Source organism: Phaeodactylum tricornutum, chromosome 27, assembly GCF_000150955.2.
Source record: "Phaeodactylum tricornutum CCAP 1055/1 chromosome 27, whole genome shotgun sequence".
NCBI classification, from domain to species: domain Eukaryota; phylum Bacillariophyta; class Bacillariophyceae; order Surirellales; family Neidiaceae; genus Phaeodactylum; species Phaeodactylum tricornutum.
In genome coordinates, this window is record NC_011695.1 from 1 (window position 1) to 18,800 (window position 18,800).

Consider the following 18,800-nt stretch of genomic DNA (forward strand, 5'->3'; position numbering starts at 1 on the left):
CTAACCCTAACCCTAACCCTAACCCTAACCCTAACCCTAACCCTAACCCTAACCCTAACCCTAACCCTAACCCTAACCCTAACCCTAACCCTAACCCTAACCCTAACCCTAACCCTAACCCTAACCCTAACCCTAACCCTAACCCTAACCCTAACCCTAACCCTAACCCTAACCCTAACCCTAACCCTAACCCTAACCCTAACCCTAACCCTAACCCTAACCCTAACCCTAACCCTAACCCTAACCCTAACCCTAACCCTAACCCTAACCCTAACCCTAACCCTAACCCTAACCCTAACCCTAACCCTAACCCTAATCCGGCTGTGAAGCAATTACCTGTGTTTGTTTTGGCATTTGTTGTTATTGGTTGTGTTGGGGCTGTCCGCGGTGATGACAAGAACAGCAATGATGACGACGACGACGGCGACAACGGTCAATCCAGATCCGTCAATCCTGGTCGAACAAAACCCTTTGTTGGCTGCAGCTATTCACTGTGCTGTGACATAAAGCACAACGAAAGTATGTCATTTGGGGCCGACAAAGGCCGCAATATTTTTCGACCACTGGAAAGCTCTTGCAGCCGCGATGACGACGACGACAAGGCTTCGACGACGACAACGGTAAAACAAGATCAGTTGACCGGGCCATCCGTTTGTTGCTAGCAACAGCCTACACAAACTGTCAAAAAGCACAATGTGAGCGCGCCATTTGGGGCCGACAAAGGCCGCACTGTTTTTTTACCACTGGAAAGCTCTTGCTATGACAGCACCTGAGGGAACAGAAGGTATTGAAGGCAAAGCGGCATCCTACAAATCAAAAAGTCGGGTACTCTGGACAAATATCCTTTATGCTTGCAAAGGGCATGCCAGTTTTTGATTTGACCTAAGTCTAAGTTGGTGTTGGCAAGAAAGCAGTCATATTGGATCACTTCATCCATGACAGGAGGCAACCTTTCTTGGCTATAATAGCCCAAGCATGCTGTTATCTGTCAAGCATGATGCTTTCCCTTTCCCTACTTGTGATGGGGTAGCAGAGGAAGTTGCAGATGCAGGTAATGTGTGGGTTTGGAATAATATTACCAAATAGAATGTAAAATAGACAACAAAATGCAACAAGTGTATGTTTTGAACAGCTTAAAGATACTAAAAATAATCAGAATACGAAACAAAATGCTAAATTATACCCTACAACACAGCCAATTTTTGCCGTAGCATTTGTTCCAACCTCTGGACGTGCGTTTTCATGACAGCGTTGGAGCATTTGAGCCGCGTTTGCTTTTGCCGGTCGGCGCCCGCCGTTTGCGTGAGGCTTTCTCCCAGACTTGTTCCAAACATTATCGAAACACTATCAAAACATTCTTGATGGATCTCTTGCCCCCTCTGCACCGCTTCTATCTGCTCCTGGATTTCGCGTTAAACATTCATTTCGTGCCGAGCAACTTTCCAATCCAGTGCGGTCTTCTCACTGCGCAAGGTACATACGCCAGGACTCCTCAAAGCGGGCAATCACTGTTCCATTTGCATCAAGCCATTCTCCGTGGCGGATTCTTGGAGTTGCCAGGACTCTTCCAGATGAATTATGTAATGCTCGGAGATAAGTCCATGGCAGTGCTCTACAGCATGATAGAACGAAAACCCCAAACACGTTTACTGTACAAGGAAAAAATCTTTCATGGAAACGCAACCTGTGACACTGACTGAAACTGCGAATTTCCAAGCGTTGGAGGCGGATCGTAGAGTTTGGTCAATTGAACTCTACTGAAGCGGGGAGACAGAAACGGGAGGCTCAGACAAACGGATAAGAGTTCATCGGGTACCCAATTCTATTGGAACAGACAATCGAATAAGGTTGCGAAGCGAAGACAGATCCCTGAGTAATTACTATGAGGTCCGGTACTGATCCCTGAGTAATTACTTAGAAGCAAGGACAGATCCCTGAGTAAGTTATTCTGGGAATAGTGCATTAGCTCCTTTTTACGTCCTGTACGTACCTGACCCTAACCCTAACCCTAACGATGATTTCCTATGTATCAGTACAGATCCGAAGAAGATCCTGGATTCGATCGGTATGCATTTCAAACTCAAGCCTGAATCAATTAAGACGCCCGAGGTATATTTGGGAGCAAATCTTGGACGTTTTACGTTACCCGATAATCCATCGAAACAGCGATGGTCAATGAGTTCCACGAATTATGTGAAACAAGCAGTTGCAAATGTTGAAAAGGATTTGGATGAAGTTGGAAAACGTTTATCTACAAAGATTACGTCACCTATGTCGTCAAATTATCGACCGGAGCTTGATGTTTCCCCTGTATTGGATGCGGAACGTGCTAACTATTTCCAGTCACAGATAGGAGTTTTGAGATGGGCAGTTGAAATTGGTCGCATTGATATAATGTGTGAGGTGTCGATGCTCTCATCTTTTCTCGCGATGCCGCGTGAAGGACATCTAGCTGCAGTATTTCATATTTTCGGATATTTGAAGTCACATCACAAGTCTCGATTGGTATTTGATGATTCTTATCCGGTGATTGACAACAGCTTTAACGATGATGCGGATTGGACAGACTTTTACGGTGATGTTAAAGAGCCTATTCCACCAAATGCTCCAGAACCACGTGGTAAGGTGGTGGAGATTATAGCTTTTGTTGACGCTGACCATGCGGGAGACCGTGTTACTCGTCGTTCTCGAACAGGTGTTTTGATTTATATCAATCGTTCTCCGATTATGTGGTTCTCGAAGCGTCAGAATTCAGTTGAAACGTCTACTTTTGGTAGTGAGTTTATTGCATTGAAGATTGCTACTGAGATGATACAAGGTTTACGATACAAGTTACGTATGATGGGTATTCCTATTGATGGTCCGGCTAAAGTTCTTTGTGACAATATGTCGGTTGTGTACAATACTATGGCACCAGAATCAGTGTTGAAGAAGAAAAGTAACGCGATAGCGTATCATTTCGTACAAGAGAATGTTGCCATGAAAGTGATCAAGGTTGCATATGAACCATCAGAATCAAATCTAGCGGATATACTTACGAAGGTTCAAACAGGTCCAGTGAGACAAGCTATCATACGAAGTATTTTATGGTGATTCAAATCACAAGAAGGGTTTGCCGACTTTCCTGTTCTCAACAGGTTCAATGTTGGGACAAGTTGCATTTGCATTATATTTGTCATTGCATGCAGTGTCGAAGTTTTATTTTTATTTGGTTCCCTATTTTTCCCATTGTGGTTTTGAGGGGACACATTTCGCCAAGTTTATGTTCATGGTCTCAATGTGAGGGGACTAGAAAAATCCTACGACAAGCATATCGGGGTTCATTATCCCTTTATCTTGGGTTTATGCGTATAAGTCTTTGTTTTACGTCTTTTTATCGTATCTACAATCCTTTGGTCCCACAGACGCGTTTTAGCCCGTTATTGTTGCAGTTTTCTATTTTCACAGCGTCACTTTAGATTAGTAAGGATTTGAAAAAGATTTTATTGCATTAGAAAAGAACTATCGTTCTCCGGGTTAACCAAATGGGTTTACTTATGTTGTAGGACAGTGAACCCAGAGTAATTACTTACAAAATCGGATAGTGAACTCGGAGTAATTACTTACATATCGGATAGTGAACTCAGAGTAAATACTTACATGTCGGATAGTGAACTCAGAGTATTTACTTAGGCGGAGTTTTTGGATAGATTATATACATCATTGTATGAAAGTACTACTCTGGGTTCTCCCTCCCCTTACGATAGTGAACTCAGAGTAATTGCTTAGGCGTAGTTTGGGATAAATTATAACTACTCTGGGTTCTCCCTCCCCTTAGGGATTATTTATGTGTCGATTTGTGTCGCACTGTGAACTCAGTGGGTTTACTTATGCTTTGTTTTTGGTTTCTCCCCTCCCCTTAGGATAGTGAACTCAGTAATTACTTAGGCGTAGTTTTTGGATAGATTATACACATCATTGTATGAAAGTACTACTCTGGGTTCTCCCTCCCCTTAGGAACAATTTCTTCTGTGAACGGGTACAGGAATCTGCCTTAGTCTTTGGGGCTGTGCTTGGACCACCACCACGACAAGAAAAAGGCATGGCTGGAATGCAGTAGGTTATGGGTTGGAAGCAGCTCTTCCATGCCAGCACAATACCTCAGCTGTATCATATTCAGAGCATTCGCCAAGCATTGGATTATTTGCAAATTGCTAATTTTACATAGAAGACGTTTTGTGCTAAGTACTTAAAAAATTCAGATTTGGCCAAAATCGCATTTTTTTCATGTCCTTCACGCCAACATAGCAATTTTCCTCCAAAACTTTCTCTTAAAACGGCCTGGACACAATTACTATTCTGCGCGCCTGAGAAAAATATATGCAGCAACGCGGAACATCACCTGCAAACCAACGGTCATACCAATGTTGAACCAATAGCTTTCAGCAACACCAGTGATTCCTAAACTCGCTATGACTTCTTCACCAGGTAGCGGACACACCCCTGTACCAATTGCAATAGAAGCTTCACCATCATCCAAGCATGGGATGTCTCGACCCGCGTATTCATTAATGATCAAGGCACTATAGCCATACCGTGCAAAAGATATCCAGCTAGCCCATGCTATTCCACGGTTCATGTTTTGCAGTGGGATATAGAAACCGCCCTAAAAAGTAAGAGCAGATCCCAGTTAGATAAAACTTCAATATAGTGCGGGGGACATGCGCTGACAGATGCAGTAATTACCATTATCATGAAAAAGAGCGTAATTGGAGGTGCCAAAACAAGCGCAACTTGCATATTGGGAATTGCTATGCTCATCCATAACCCCATACTTTGAGCAGTTGACAAGGTCAAATAGAAAGCAACAAAGAATTTGAGATATGCCTCAAACGTAGGTCGAAATCCGGCGGTCCAATATACCACAAGTCCATAAAGAACAGGAAGCAAAACATTGTTGGTCATATCGGAAGCTGTCTTTCCCAAAAAATAGCTTGACACGCCATACATTTTCTTCGCGCGTTCTCGTTTCAGCAGAGCTCGTTCTCGCTGGAAGACTGTCACTGCTGAAATAACAATTCCATTTGCTTGCGCAATAATCATGAAGAATAGTAAGGAGTTGCGCTCAAACGTCCGTGCTGTATTATTAGGCAAGCGCCACCTGAAAATTTCACAGAGAATGAGACGTTCATTTGCCGTGATAGCAATCCAACTCCCATACCAGCCACATACCACAATACAGCTGAAAAGAACAAATACAGAAGTTGTAAAATCACAGCAGTCATTGTCAATCGTTCGCCGCGTTGCTGTTTCATGGTGCGAGATGTCAAGAGCTTAAGCTGTGTGCGGAAGCTGTTGTTGAACTTTGGAACGGCATGAAGCTCGTGCAGACTGCTCATACTGCGACTCAGGGTCTTACGAAGGCTGTCCGAGATCATACTATGAACGCTCTCCTTGTTTATATATTCTGCCCAGTGACTCGCAAGCATTGCAGCTTCTCGCCGTTGCTCGTCCTCTTTTATCACGTCCATTATCCAATCGGCCAAGCCTGTCTCTGGTGGTAATTCACCAACAATGGGGCAAGATTCCAAGTATTCTCGTGCTTTCGAAGGATTGCCGTTGAAAACGGTTGACCCTTGGCTAAGCAACAACAAGTGGTCGAACATGTTGTAAATAGTAGTTCTGGGTTGATGAATCACGACTGCAATTGAGTGGCCCATATTGGACAGAACCTTGAGGGTTCCTATCAATGCTTGGGCCGTTGTTGCATCCAATCCGGATGTGGGTTCGTCCAACAATAACAAGGATGGCCTTACCACAAGTTCTGACGCTACGGAAACACGTTTGCGTTCACCTCCACTAACGCCACGCACTACGCCTAGTGGACTTCCCACTACGCTATTTCGGATGTCCGTCAAACCGAGCTCTATCATGGTCTCCAATACGACGGCACTCACTTGTTCGTCAGAACAAGATTCAGGTGTCTTTAGTCGCGCAGAGTAATAAATATTCTCCTCCACTGTTAGATTTGTCAGTAGAAGGTCATCCTGCCATACGACACCAACAATCCGCTTGGGTATTTTTCCTTCTTCTCCGTTCACTGTTATGATGCTTCCTTCTACGAGATCGCCGGATTTAGTCAGATCAGCGGCGATCGAAATGAGACTCGTTTTCCCGGATCCCGACGGTCCCATCCAAGCCGTAAGTTTGTACGGAGAAATAGTTGTAGTAATGTTTTGGAGGACGGTGGTCCGCTTCCTACCGGACGTTTTACCATTACTAGACGCTTTGGTGGTGAGGGGGGCGTACGTAACATTTTGGAGGGACAGCTCGACGAGCGGAACCTGGCGGCCTGCAGACACGTTTGACAATGCAGACAGCTTTATCGGCTCGGGCTCTTTCGAAGGATCTTCAGTACAGGTAGGCATGGTTTGCCCAAACACTACTCTTGAAGATTGAGGGGTGGGCTTGACGATTACGGATGTTCAGTGTTCACTCTACTCACAGTCAAGAAAGTCTAATTGACAGTGAGACTTTAGAGTTAGAGAGTTCGGGAGCACTCTGTAGTGATATTTGCGCTCAGTGAAATGTAGTTCTCTGCCAACGAAGTGCGTTCCGAAGCAGCCTCGCAGACGCTAAGGTTTGTGGAACTGGGATATCGAATCATAGCGACACGTCATAACTACTTTTCATTGGAGCTCATTATCCTCCATCTTTAGGAAATGGCATATTAATTTTTTGGACTTCACTGTCAATCACAGTCGGCAACTTTGTAATCGAGAAAACGAGAAGTTTTGCAATGAAAAGTGACCTCGTAGTTATTATTCAGGTTGGCAGCTGACTACGTCCGAACGACCGGAGCAGAAAACATACATCTTCGGCTCTCCCCACACACCTCAGCCTGGTAGTCTAGGAGTTTCTATCAGCAGTCAGAACATCTTCAGAGAAGGGTTCGGTAAGCATTGCATACCTTTCTCTTTTCATACCATGGAAAGCTCAATGCTATTGGATACCGAGGTGCCGCTTCAGCCGTTGTTGCAAGCAGCTGAAGCATCCAGAGGTTCTAACATTTCGACAATTCGATCTCTTGTCATGAGGGCGATATCCGACAAGGAGATATTTTGTGGCTTTGATCAGATAATACTTATTGTCGGAAAATCTCTTAGCGAATCCATCGAAGGGGAGAAGATGCTTCAAACTCTGCATCTGTTTTCCAATGGAACGTACGACGATTACGAGAAGCATCGTGAGCGGTATGTGAACCTCACTGAGGCTCAAGTATTCAAACTTCGACAGTTGACTGCAATGTCGGTGGTTGAAGACGCTTGCTGCAATAGACAGTCGGCTGTTTCATACTTATCTTTGCGACAAAATCTTCAACTCGCGGACAATACCGCGGTTGAGGATGTCTTGGTTTCCTGTATTAACGCGAGGGTGTTGGCTGGAGAGCTTTGCCAGCGAAGCGCGAGCCTCTTTTTGAATGAAAATGGGCCAGCAGTGTCTCCACGGGATGTAACTCTGACGAGCGTAGATGCTATGATAGAGAGGCTTCGTACCTGGAAGGATGTACTCGCTCATTCACAAGTGGTTTCGACTCAAATTCAAGCCGCAGCTGCTAGTCAATTAAGTGTACACAACAATTGGAATTCGCTGCTCCAATCTCCTCTTCAACATCACGCAGTCGAACGAAACACAGCTGAAAGAGGTTGGGACTTGTCGGATGTCAGAAGGTATGGCGATGGATCTATTGGGACGAAAGGAGACCCAATGGAGATTTCTCGTCCTGATGGCGCTGGTCGACGACAAAAACGAGGTCGGGGGTCATTGCAGGGAAACGCGGCAGAAACGAGTGAATTTGGAAGTTTTGAATGGTAGTTTGTTGAAGACCGTAGGCCATTGGTTGCTCTTTAGATCTCGAGACAATTTTGATATTGGCCATTAATACCGCATTCGTTCCTTCACTCTACTCTAGCAGCAATCTTGTCATATTCTGTGTTGCCTCGTACTGAGTCGCGGACGAGCATGGACAATTTCATTTCGCCAGCGACTGCAAGTCATGGTAGCTTTCATTACATCCAGTAGTCTACTCAGAATAGTGAAGGGATCCGAATTGTCTGAGGAAAGGTCCGAACGAAATCATTGCAGACTCTTCCTCACATGGAACATGGTCATTTTCATACCCTCCACATACCCTGCTGTTGCTTGATAGTCATTCGCTGCTGTATGATCTGGATCAGAATTGCTCATGATGATCTTCACAATGGAAACGGTCAAACCAACACGCGTACATTCCGATTGAAATGAATCGACTCCGAAACGATGAGTGGCGTCAGCGCATACAACAAATGCCTGTCCATGAGGACAAAGAGCGTCGTGAATTGTATTGGCGGTAGCAATAGCGTCGCTTGGCTGACATATAACATCCGCTGCAAGAATAATATCTACCTGCGATTGTTCGTTTCCCCTCGTATCAGTCCAGGAGTGGGATTGACCTGATTGTTGGTAAAAGTCCAGTCCATGGACTTTGCACACAGACGACACACCATTGAGCTCTACGTTCCGCTCAAGGTTGGCAAGAACGCGAGTGTTGAAATCGGTCAGAGTGAGTACACCTTGGGGCAATAACTGTTCACGCAATGCGGAACTCTGAACAGGATCCTCGACCTGCTTTAGTCCCTCGTGTACGACGATTCGTGCAGCAACCAAGCCGGTCAAACCACAGCCAGCGCCAATCTCCAATATTGATTTCCCCCGTAAAATGTCTGGATTTGCTACTAGCCACCTTGACAATGTGACGGCTGACGGCCACGTCACTATAACAATAAATCAGTAAGCTATTGAGTGGCGTTTGTACCAATGCCAATAGAAAAGGCTCAATCGAGAACGTTCCACGTTACGTACCAAATCCGACGTCTTCTTGTGCCGATTGCCGATCTGTGATCTGGTGAATCAAGACCGTCTGTGGTGCCAACTCCCTTGACTCGTTTGTCACGCTGACATGGACACTTTCCCCTGCTTTTACACCAATGAAGTCGCTAAGGATTGGCTTGGCGTGGAAGACAAGCGGTAGACGGTGCCGCAAGTCCTCAATCGTGAAAGGATTCCAAGGTTCGGGGAAAACGCCCAGTGCCGCAATCCGGCAAGAAACCTCTTGCAGCTCCATTATGGAATCTTGCTCGGCTTCGTCCAGGACCAGCACAGACGGATCCTGCCGAATGAGCTTGACGAGCTGAACGTGCGATCCGTGTCTTGCAATTTCCTTGCCCAGTGTCGGGTCTATCGTCGTACAATTAAGATGAATCCAAAGGATTGTTTTCAAAAAGAGTGTGACAGGTGCTTGGTCTAAGGTCATTTGTCTTGGTTTTGACGCCCGAAGACGGAGCAAGTCTGTGACCCCATGTTGTAGCATAGGGACTAATGCAGCTGCGAATCCTGGTGCATCGTTTTTTAATGAGTCAATCCGCAAGAGGACGATTCCGCGAGAAGTTGTCGTTTGTGCTTCCCACGATGATAGGCATGGATGATCGTAATGATGTGTCAAATCGGATTCACAGTCAAGCATGGTAGAAGGTGCTTTGTCGAGCTTGCAATGGATATTACTTACATCATCATTACATTTCATTATTTTGGAGAAGCCCCCAGTGATGGTAGCACGAGGAGAATGTCCAATGATGACGTGGGAGGGGGTAGAAAACCCCTACGTCAAGCGGTACATGAGGGGTTCATATCCCTAAGTCTATCAGATAAGTCTATAATCTTGTGTTTTTACGCCTTTGATCGTCTACGAAAGTATGTGGGATCCTTTCGGTTCCTTAGACGATTCTAGCCCGTTATCGTTGCAGTTTTCTAGTTTATCAGACCCAGTAGTTCTACGCTGAGGTAACGGGATCAAAGGTAGTGTTTTCGTAGTGTTTTCGAGTGTTTGAAGTGATCGCTGATTTCGATTGTGCCTGGGGAGGTAGGGCAAAATACCTGGCTTTTCATGTCGTTGTTAAGTCGCCGATGCCTGCAGAGGCCTGGAATATACTGCCAGTTTCTCGTAGTGGTCCACGTGATAGACGTGTTGATCGGTTACTGGGTTTCGTATCCGTCTAACGGTCTGAAACGAGGCAAAATCTCCATGGTTGGACGCATCCATGAATCTCTTCATCTATCGAAGAAGGTGCATTGCACAAAGTTTGCTAAATGCTCGGGTTTTGAGCGTCATTCATGTGTGGATGATAAGTAGTATGCTTATACGAAGCAGTTACTTATGCAACAATTATTATCGGAATTATACCGCAAGGTAGTCGCGGATCCTCCTGTTACGTAGTACAACCAATGTACGTACGAAAGACAGGAAACGCAGTGTCGACAAAGTCTGGTAAACGAAGGTTGGGCGTTATTACGAACGACCTGCGATACACCTAAGCGAGCCTAGGGACTGTAAAACTCAACTCGCTTACGACGCTCCCCACGGGTTAGACAGCGGATACGAGGACCTATGCTAATGCAATATTTGGATCAATGACTTTCTAAAACAATGAGAGAAAGATTATTCTACATCTAGTCCATGAGAACCAGTCTGTTCACCCAAGTGAAAGACCTCTTACCATGTGCCAGATAACCTTACTCTCACATAGAGTAATATCTCTTCTAAATATAAATCCCACACAGAATCACTCAGCGAGTACCCAATCCTGTCTGTACCTTGCCTTATGATTCGTGGGACTGTCTCCTAATCTCCATTCTTGTATCCAGCTCCCGCGACTTCCAATACAGGACGACCTCGATGATGACGTGAATACAACGGGTCGTATAATAGGGCCGACATGAATACCACGATTCCACCATTGTCTCCATCCTCATTCACACTTCCGACATCACCCTTAGATGACGATTGTCCTAGAGACATGTCACCTTGGTGTATATCGTGACACTCCCCATCGGCCTGCTTGGATGAGTTGGAAGCCTTTACCTCACATTTTGATGGGTCACCTTGCCAAAACAACATGGGCTTGAGGACCGGCCATGCCTGCTGAAAACCCCAATGTTTGCTGAGTATATCTGCAACATTCTCGGCACTCACGACCTTCTGGAAGTCTACGATCCCAGCAGCAATAGCTTCGCGCACCCTGTGGTAAGATAGGGCATTGTGTCGCTTGTTGATCGGTGATTGTGGTTCGGTGGAGCTGATGATGACCGATTGGTTGTCTCCGAAAAGAATTGACTTGCCTATAATAGGAACACCAAGGAAACGTAGGGTGGTACGAATGTCCAAGATCTGTTTGACCGCGATCCGTGCAGCGACAAATTCATATCCATATGTAGCAGTTTCAACTGTAGCTTGCCGTTTGGAGTACCACTCAAAAGGTGTCTGATTGATAAGGTGCAACACGCCTGTGACGGAACGTCCTGTTACCATGTCGTGATATAGGTTCGCGTCGACATAGCTGGTTAGCCTGACATGTTTTCCCAGAGCCGTTGGGGCGTCATGGGGAAGCAGTTCCTTAACGTTTCCATACACAGAAGTAGCCCAATCGCGGGGATTATCTGGGAGCCCTGAGTAGTCTGGCTCGTCAGTTCGAACCCTGATTGCACCACTCTTCATCTTCTTTACGTACCCGTACATTCGCTTGAGCCGATCAAGGTGTCCTTGCCGAGGTGCTACCCTGAATCTAGACATACTCATAACCGCTGTGGCTATGTCAAAACGCCCAAGTGTAATCAACCATTGTAAACTACCAATGAGGGATTGATACTGCTTGATACCAGCGTCACCAAGTTCCGGCGTTGAATCTAGCTCAGGGTGATCACCTTTCTCCAAGGGTGACACGTACTGCTTAGGCTGTTCTTGGAACATTCTCTCATACTGTTCCATCATTCGTGATATATATTTCTTTGGATGATAGGAAAGGGTACCATCCTTGTCTCTTTCAAACGTACAACCAAGATGATATTCCAAAGGGCCGACACCCTTTAGCTTGTACTTGTATTTCTCCTTAAGCAAGTGTATGATTGCCCCAGGATCATGGGCTGCCACAGCAATATCGTCAACGTAGACCGCAATATACTCATAGACGTTGGACTTTTCCCTCATCCAGACGTCAGAATCTGCCTTACTGGCAGTGAAGCCTAGACCGCGAAGAGTATCTGCAAAACGTTCGTGCCAACGTAGCCCACTACTTCGTAGTCCATATAGGGCCTTGTTGATAACCAACACGTGTCCTTCAAGTTCTGCAAATTCTGGACCAGCAACAATAAATACCTTTTCTTTGGTATTGGCCTCTAGGTATGCATTACCTATATCAGCTCCCCATAGCTTGAGTCCGTTGAGCTCGGCAAGAAAAACCACAATGCGTAGACTGCGCAACGAGACCACACCAGAGTACACACTTTCGATTGGAATGGGAGTTAGGTGTCCCCCAGCAACCATCCTGGCCTTGTGTCTACCATCGTGTTTGACGTCGTACACAGTGTGAACACGGATCTTCTTGTACCCTTTAGGTGCATTCGTAACGTGGTTGCCGACGATGTTGGCCTTACCGTAGTCAACGAAAGTATCATATTCGTGAAGCTGGGCTCTCTCAGTGCTTTCTGCGTCTTGCCATTTACTATTACCGTTAGACATGTCGATAGCAATGGCATCCTTATGATTGCGTGGGAGTTGGTATCCAAACTTGAGGGCTGAAGTAGTCTGGCTAGAGTGCTGAAGTGCTTGGCTTACAAGTCGCTGGACCTGCTTGTCCCTAGCTGCAAAGCGCTTGAATTGCTTCCACCCAGGTGTATCTAGTAGTCCTTGGCTCTTAGCATAGATAGCACAAGTAACTGGATCATCAGCACCAATAACGTCGAGTGGTTCGTAGGTAGACTCCCCAGTCTCCCAGTTGACTAGAACATTGAATCTAGATCCCTTGTAGTTCTTGTCGCGTGGTAGAAGTGGGCCTTCGTGCGCGACGATGTCCTTGAAACTCCACTGTCGGTCCGTATCGTGAAGTTCCTTTTCTAGATCTGTCTCAATTTTATCTAGAATCTCGTTGTATGTCAGAATCTCATCGTGTTCACCATCATTAATTTCGACAAGAAAAGTCACATCCGAAGGCTTGTCTGGGTCAAGTATTTTACGGGTGATTCGTGCCCGAAAACGCTCTCCATCATCACGAGTGTCGGTGAGAAACGTGCGACCGATAAGATCATCAGGTGTAAAACCAGGCAACTCCTTAATGGCATAGGAATTTTGATTTTCGGTTCTACGCGACTTGATAAAGTTGATGGGCTTAGGACCATTCTCCCCATCCTGTGACGCAAGGCGTAGGTTGGTTTGCCCGGAAATGGCCACAGAACGAACACTAGATCGATATAGAATGCGGTTGGTGCGGTCGTTGAGGATCTTATAAGTGAGAGCGTCACCGACGGAGTCTGCGATGCCGACAAAATGTCCTTGTTGCTCGGTACCACCAGAGGGGAATGTCGCATCTTCAATTCTATAATAGACCGGTTCCCAAAAATGAAACTGAAGGAGAACACTGATATCAGGTGTAGAACCAGTAAGCACTTCGAGGGGGGTGCGATGATCGAGAGATTCATGCGCCAAATGGTTGAAGACATAGCAAACATATGTCACGCAAAGAAGCCAGGTGTTATCAGGAGCACCAGTAAGATTGAGAATGTTGTTCGTATTGGCTTCGATGGTGGCGATACGACGTTCGGCGAAGTTTTGGTGCTGATGGTTAGGCTCACTCTGCCACTGATCGATATTATATGCGCGTGTAATATCAGTGACCTTTTTACTGATCTCAACTTGAGCGCGATCACTGATTAGTTTGTCCATTGCACCACGGAAACGGATGTGATCTTCAAGGGTGTTGACAAACTCTTTATCAGTTTTCATGGGGTAGGCATCAGTGACAAGAGACCGTCTGCCAACGAAGAGTTGTGCAAATTTTGCACCATTGTCTACGGCGGGAGTGTCGGACCATATGGTATCAGTAGCGACCGGTTCGTTACGACGGTGTACATTTAAGGCTGGGAAACGAGACTTAAAATGTTTACGTAACGGTGCGTGATAGACTTCACGGGCATGCTGCGTGGTGGCCATGATGGTTTTCCGAACGGTGTCGGCAGAGACCCAGCCAAAGCAAGGACGAAGGGCTTCATAATCGTGCACATTACGTGTGACGTGATGCTGTTGACACTGCATGATACGTGCAATGGCGTCATCACGGTAGTCGCATAGAGAAATGTGACGGTGAAGGTATTGGCCTGTATGATCAAAACGTGGTTCAACGTATGGGGGCTGGGGCAAGTCATGGATGCCATCGTACCATGAAGTCGCAAGGTCAATTTCATTGTCGAGTACAGAGGGGTCCCAATCGACGTCTGAGGTTAGGACAACATGCGGGAGGGACGCTAGTTCAGCATCAGTGGGGCGTCGCATGTCCATGTATGGAAGTCCCTGTCGAATATGGAGGGGAATGATATAGTCATCTAAAGTGACAATGCGCTGATTACCCCCTACCGTGCGTGAACGGTCTTCGACATGATTACGATAGTGTTCCAACTGCGCACTTGAATGAATGGTTTTACCCTTCCCCAGATGAGCATACTGGTTCATAATGAGAATGATGGGCCCATTTTGGGATTCAACACATCCAGCGGCAGTGACGATGTCCAAGTTTGGCAAGGTATGATCGTTGATACCTGTGATGTTTGCCGAACGTCCTGTTTTGAGCAGGACAATGACATCACCACCGGCAAGCCCTCCGTTAGCGCCACGGTCAACAAGGGATGCAGAAGTCTCGTTGGTAGTATGACAAGAGACTTGGTATTGCAGTACGTTAGATTGCAGTGATTTGGGCTTTTCTGATACGTCACGTGATGCGGCGAGTACCTTACGAATATCACCGCTGCTCATGCGACTGACACGCTCAGTAAGATGTGCGAGTAATTCAGTTTCAGGTGCGCAATCATGGAAGGTGTCCGTTGCGGTATGTTCCGTGCCAATGGTCTCGTGTGTATTGGCCTGCAGCGTTTGATGAGGCGGGCTACCATTTAATGGTGCCTGCTTGCCGGGTGCAGCCAAACCTTGGAGGATGGCCTTGGAATCATCAGAGAGCAAATTCCACATTTCACGAGGAATGTAAGGTCATTCGCGATTAGTTGCCAGGGGACGGTTACGGGTACTGTTGTTACGGACGTGGGCATTGGCTTCGTATATGGCAGTCGGTGACACATCTATATCATAGTCTACATCTGGTTCGCTTTCAAAATCCGTCGGATGATAGGCTAGTTCAGTAGTATAGATATTGCGCTTGTTCTTGCCACTGCGAGAATTAGATAGATTATTACCGTTGTCGTAGAGCGATGCCGATGCAAGGAGGAGACTGAGGTAACTATCGTAGCTAATGGGACTACCACCTTTGGCTAAGTCGAGTGTTGCTGTGATTTTAACCTGTCGGAGTTCAGGTACATCATGAACAGCATTCTCCAAAAGACTAAGGCACAATTGCTGAGGAAGTTGCTCACCAGTAGGTACAGTGTCATTGTAAATACGCAAGTGATTCTTCCAGTGGAGAATAAATCCTTCTGCTGTACCTGTCCATGACGATCCGTATTTTGCAGTTGTGAGATACCCCAGAGTAGTAGACGAACTGATCTTTGCGCTGGCTGACTCCGTATAATGTTTCACAATTTTACGGAAAACTTCTTGGGCATTGAAATCAAAACTGTGCTCACGGACAATGTTCTTTCCCATGTCCGTCTGAAGAGTATGCTCTAGAGCAGAATATACAAACTTGTTCTGTTCTTCAAAGAGGGACTTTTCCAAAGGATCGGTAGGAATGTAGTTCGGGTCTAGAACCTTGTCAACGTTATGTGTTACGGCAGTAACAACAAACGAACAATAGAAGTTGTCCCAGTATCGGTCATCTTTGAGCACAGGATAGTGAGTTTTATCACGTTTTATCCCACGCTTGAAATCCTCGACAGCCGAACGTGTCTTTCCTGTGGGACTCTGAACAGTCGGGGGAACAGTGGCAGGTGCAGTGGCCGTCGAAACCTGACCAAGTGCTGACCGACGGTACAGGACAAAGTCCTCGTTGTTGAGTGCAACGAGCTCGGAGTTCTTCAAAGGAGCCCCCTTTTGGTCTTTTAAGGATGCTTGCCAACGTAGGAAGTGACGTATGATCTGTCGATGTGCCATGATTAGAGGGATGCACGACGGATTTTCGGGACCGTCAGGAATGGCAGGAGGAGTGTACTCAAGAGAGTCGAGTTCGTTCTCAAAGATGCACAAGAGATTGTCAGCCGATTCATATCCTTGTTGATCAAAGGCAAGACGAATAGGATGTCCTTGGGGAAGAAGGAGTACATTGTCCAGAAAATGGGCATAGACGGCTACACTTGTCATTTGCCGGGTGGCAGGAACCATGGTGGCCTGAGAAGCCAAAATGTTATAGAGGTTCTTGAAAATTACTACTTATGTGTTCGGGTCCTTCGCTGTATACTATAGCGGACTTCGTTAGTATGACCCTACACCAGTGAACAAAGCTAGCACTGGTACACTCACTTCTACCTCCGTAGGTAGTGTCCTCGGGGACTGACGAGGGTTTGATTAGCCCCCCCGCACTGCTTTAAGCCGGGCAGTAAGTCCGTCCCAACCGGAATCAGGGCTGAGGTCTTCAGGCCTATTGGTATTTCTACCTCACCTGACTAGAGCAACCCGTAGTCACGAAGCGGCCCTGCCGACAAGCCCTGAAGACTCCAAGGGGGGTTCGGCACCGGCGACTCCGAGGAAGTAGGGAGGCCACGAGTAACTTACCGACAAGACCCTGAAGCAGTACTAGTGGGTCCTCGGTACCAGTTAGCGTGAGGGAGTAGGGAAGCGGCTTTCAAACAATGTGTCACACAAGCCGATAAATATCACCTTAAGTGATACCTCTGGCACTTATACAACACGAATGGATGTAAGCGATTTAGTTCTCAAAATTCACGGAGCTCGTGGAAATTTGAGAACGACCTTAAGTAGACTTAAGGGATGTTTACCAGTAACGACTGTGCGGATGAGCAGCAGTGGTTTGACGTGCTGTCAAGACTGTTAATCTGTTACGTAGTACAACCAATGTACGTACGAAAGACAGGAAACGCAGTGTCGACAAAGTCTGGTAAACGAAGGTTGGGCGTTATTACGAACGACCTGCGATACACCTAAGCGAGCCTAGGGACTGTAAAACTCAACTCGCTTACGACGCTCCCCACGGGTTAGACAGCGGATACGAGGACCTATGCTAATGCAATATTTGGATCAATGACTTTCTAAAACAATGAGAGAAAGATTATTCTACATCTAGTCCATGAGAACCAGTCTGTTCACCCAAGTGAAAGACCTCTTACCATGTGCCAGATAACCTTACTCTCACATAGAGTAATATCTCTTCTAAATATAAATCCCACACAGAATCACTCAGCGAGTACCCAATCCTGTCTGTACCTTGCCTTATGATTTGTGGGACTGTCTCCTAATCTCCATTCTTGTATCCAGCTCCCGCGACTTCCAATACAGGACGACCTCGATGATGACGTGAATACAACGGGTTGTATAATAGGGCCGACATGAATACCACGATTCCACCATTGTCTCCATCCTCATTCACACTTCCGACATCACCCTTAGATGACGATTGTCCTAGAGACATGTCACCTTGGTGTATATCGTGACACCTCCACTCTGTTAGATATTGGTTAAATATCTCGAACGGATGAGAGCGACAGCTGTTTTGTGTTCGCTAGAGTTCGTTGTGTACTTATTGTATGGTTATGAAACGGTACTCGTTATCGATATCATTTATTCAAGTCTATATGTGAAATTCACATTTGATGACATCAATGATCAATAATTCTCGTGTTCACGTGGCGTGAGAACACTGAATGTTCGAAACCAACTAACAGAATTTTATGAGTTTGTGATACAGGAAGAAAGAAGAAAGTTGACCATGGCAGCCGCTTTAGCTCAAGTTCGAAATACTTTACAAGCAATTGGTATTGTTGATGTTGAACAGCATGATGCCATTACTGATTCGATTACGTCTATGGATGTTTTCGAGATTGCGACGGATGATTTTATCAAGGATATGTGTAAGAATATTCGTCGTCCCGGGGGTACACTCCCGAATCCTAACGCGGAAGAACCAGGAGCACCGGCTGTGATTCCTCGCAATGGTGTTGCGATTTCACCCACTGCGGAGGAGCGTCTTGTCTTGTTGGCGTACTATGTTTGTCACCTCAAGCGCACTTCTTGGCCTTATCCAGTTCAGTTTAATCCGGCGCGTATTTACTCGATGATTGAGATTAAGAAGCGCGAAAAGGAAGATAAAGAGTTGGCAAAAGACCTCACGGCTCCTACTCAGATTGAAGATTTAAAGAAGATTCGTGATGCGTTCGAGAATATTGCGGAGTATTTGCTGCAAATTCGAGGAACAACAGGAGTCCCACTCGCTTACGTTATTCGTGAAGAGGAAGAAGTTCCAGAGGGTCCAGACAATAATTATCAGGATGCGTTCGAAGAAATGATTGCTCGCAGTCCTCATGATGAAGAGTCTTATGCGGCAGACAATGCTCAGGTGTGGACCATTATTCGTAGTTGTACTCATGGAGGTCCGGCTTGGAGTTGGGTGTCGTCGTATTCGAGAGCTCGAAACGGTCGTGCGGCGTGGTTTGCTTTGCGTTCGCATTATTTGGGACCAACAAATCAGTCAAAGATCATGACACGAGCTGAAGGGGACCTTGAATCGAAGTTTTATAACGGAGAGCGTCGTGGTTTTACTTTTGAGCGTTTTGCAGAGATT

The 18,800-nt window shown here is 46.1% G+C and overlaps 4 protein-coding genes across 4 annotated transcripts; 1 reads left to right on the forward strand and 3 right to left on the reverse strand.

The window, feature by feature from the left end:
- Positions 1-4,333: 4,333 nt before the first annotated feature.
- Positions 4,334-6,473, reverse strand: PHATRDRAFT_50096 (predicted protein; the record flags this gene model as incomplete). The annotated part of the gene is made up of 3 exons (XM_002184991.1): positions 5,212-6,473; positions 4,726-5,140; positions 4,334-4,645 (listed from the first exon to the last, which is right to left on the reverse strand). Exons 1-3 carry the CDS (start codon positions 6,405-6,407, stop codon positions 4,334-4,336), a joined length of 1,923 nt encoding a protein of 640 aa, XP_002185027.1. The 5' UTR covers positions 6,408-6,473.
- A 493-nt stretch (positions 6,474-6,966) lies between these two features.
- Positions 6,967-7,854, forward strand: CSN7 (COP9 SigNalosome subunit 7; the record flags this gene model as incomplete). Its single annotated transcript, XM_002184918.1, has 1 exon — positions 6,967-7,854. One exon carries the CDS (start codon positions 6,967-6,969, stop codon positions 7,852-7,854), a length of 888 nt encoding a protein of 295 aa, XP_002184954.1.
- A 261-nt stretch (positions 7,855-8,115) lies between these two features.
- Positions 8,116-9,601, reverse strand: PHATRDRAFT_40967 (predicted protein; the record flags this gene model as incomplete). The annotated part of the gene is made up of 3 exons (XM_002184992.1): positions 8,116-8,792; positions 8,881-9,562; positions 9,584-9,601. The coding sequence occupies 3 exons, from the start codon at positions 9,599-9,601 to the stop codon at positions 8,116-8,118; spliced, it is 1,377 nt and encodes a 458-aa protein (XP_002185028.1).
- A 3,478-nt stretch (positions 9,602-13,079) lies between these two features.
- On the reverse strand, positions 13,080-16,387 carry PHATRDRAFT_40968 (predicted protein; the record flags this gene model as incomplete). Its single annotated transcript, XM_002184993.1, has 3 exons — positions 13,080-13,107; positions 13,137-15,055; positions 15,155-16,387. The coding sequence occupies 3 exons, from the start codon at positions 16,385-16,387 to the stop codon at positions 13,080-13,082; spliced, it is 3,180 nt and encodes a 1,059-aa protein (XP_002185029.1).
- Between the last annotated feature and the right edge of the window lie 2,413 nt (positions 16,388-18,800).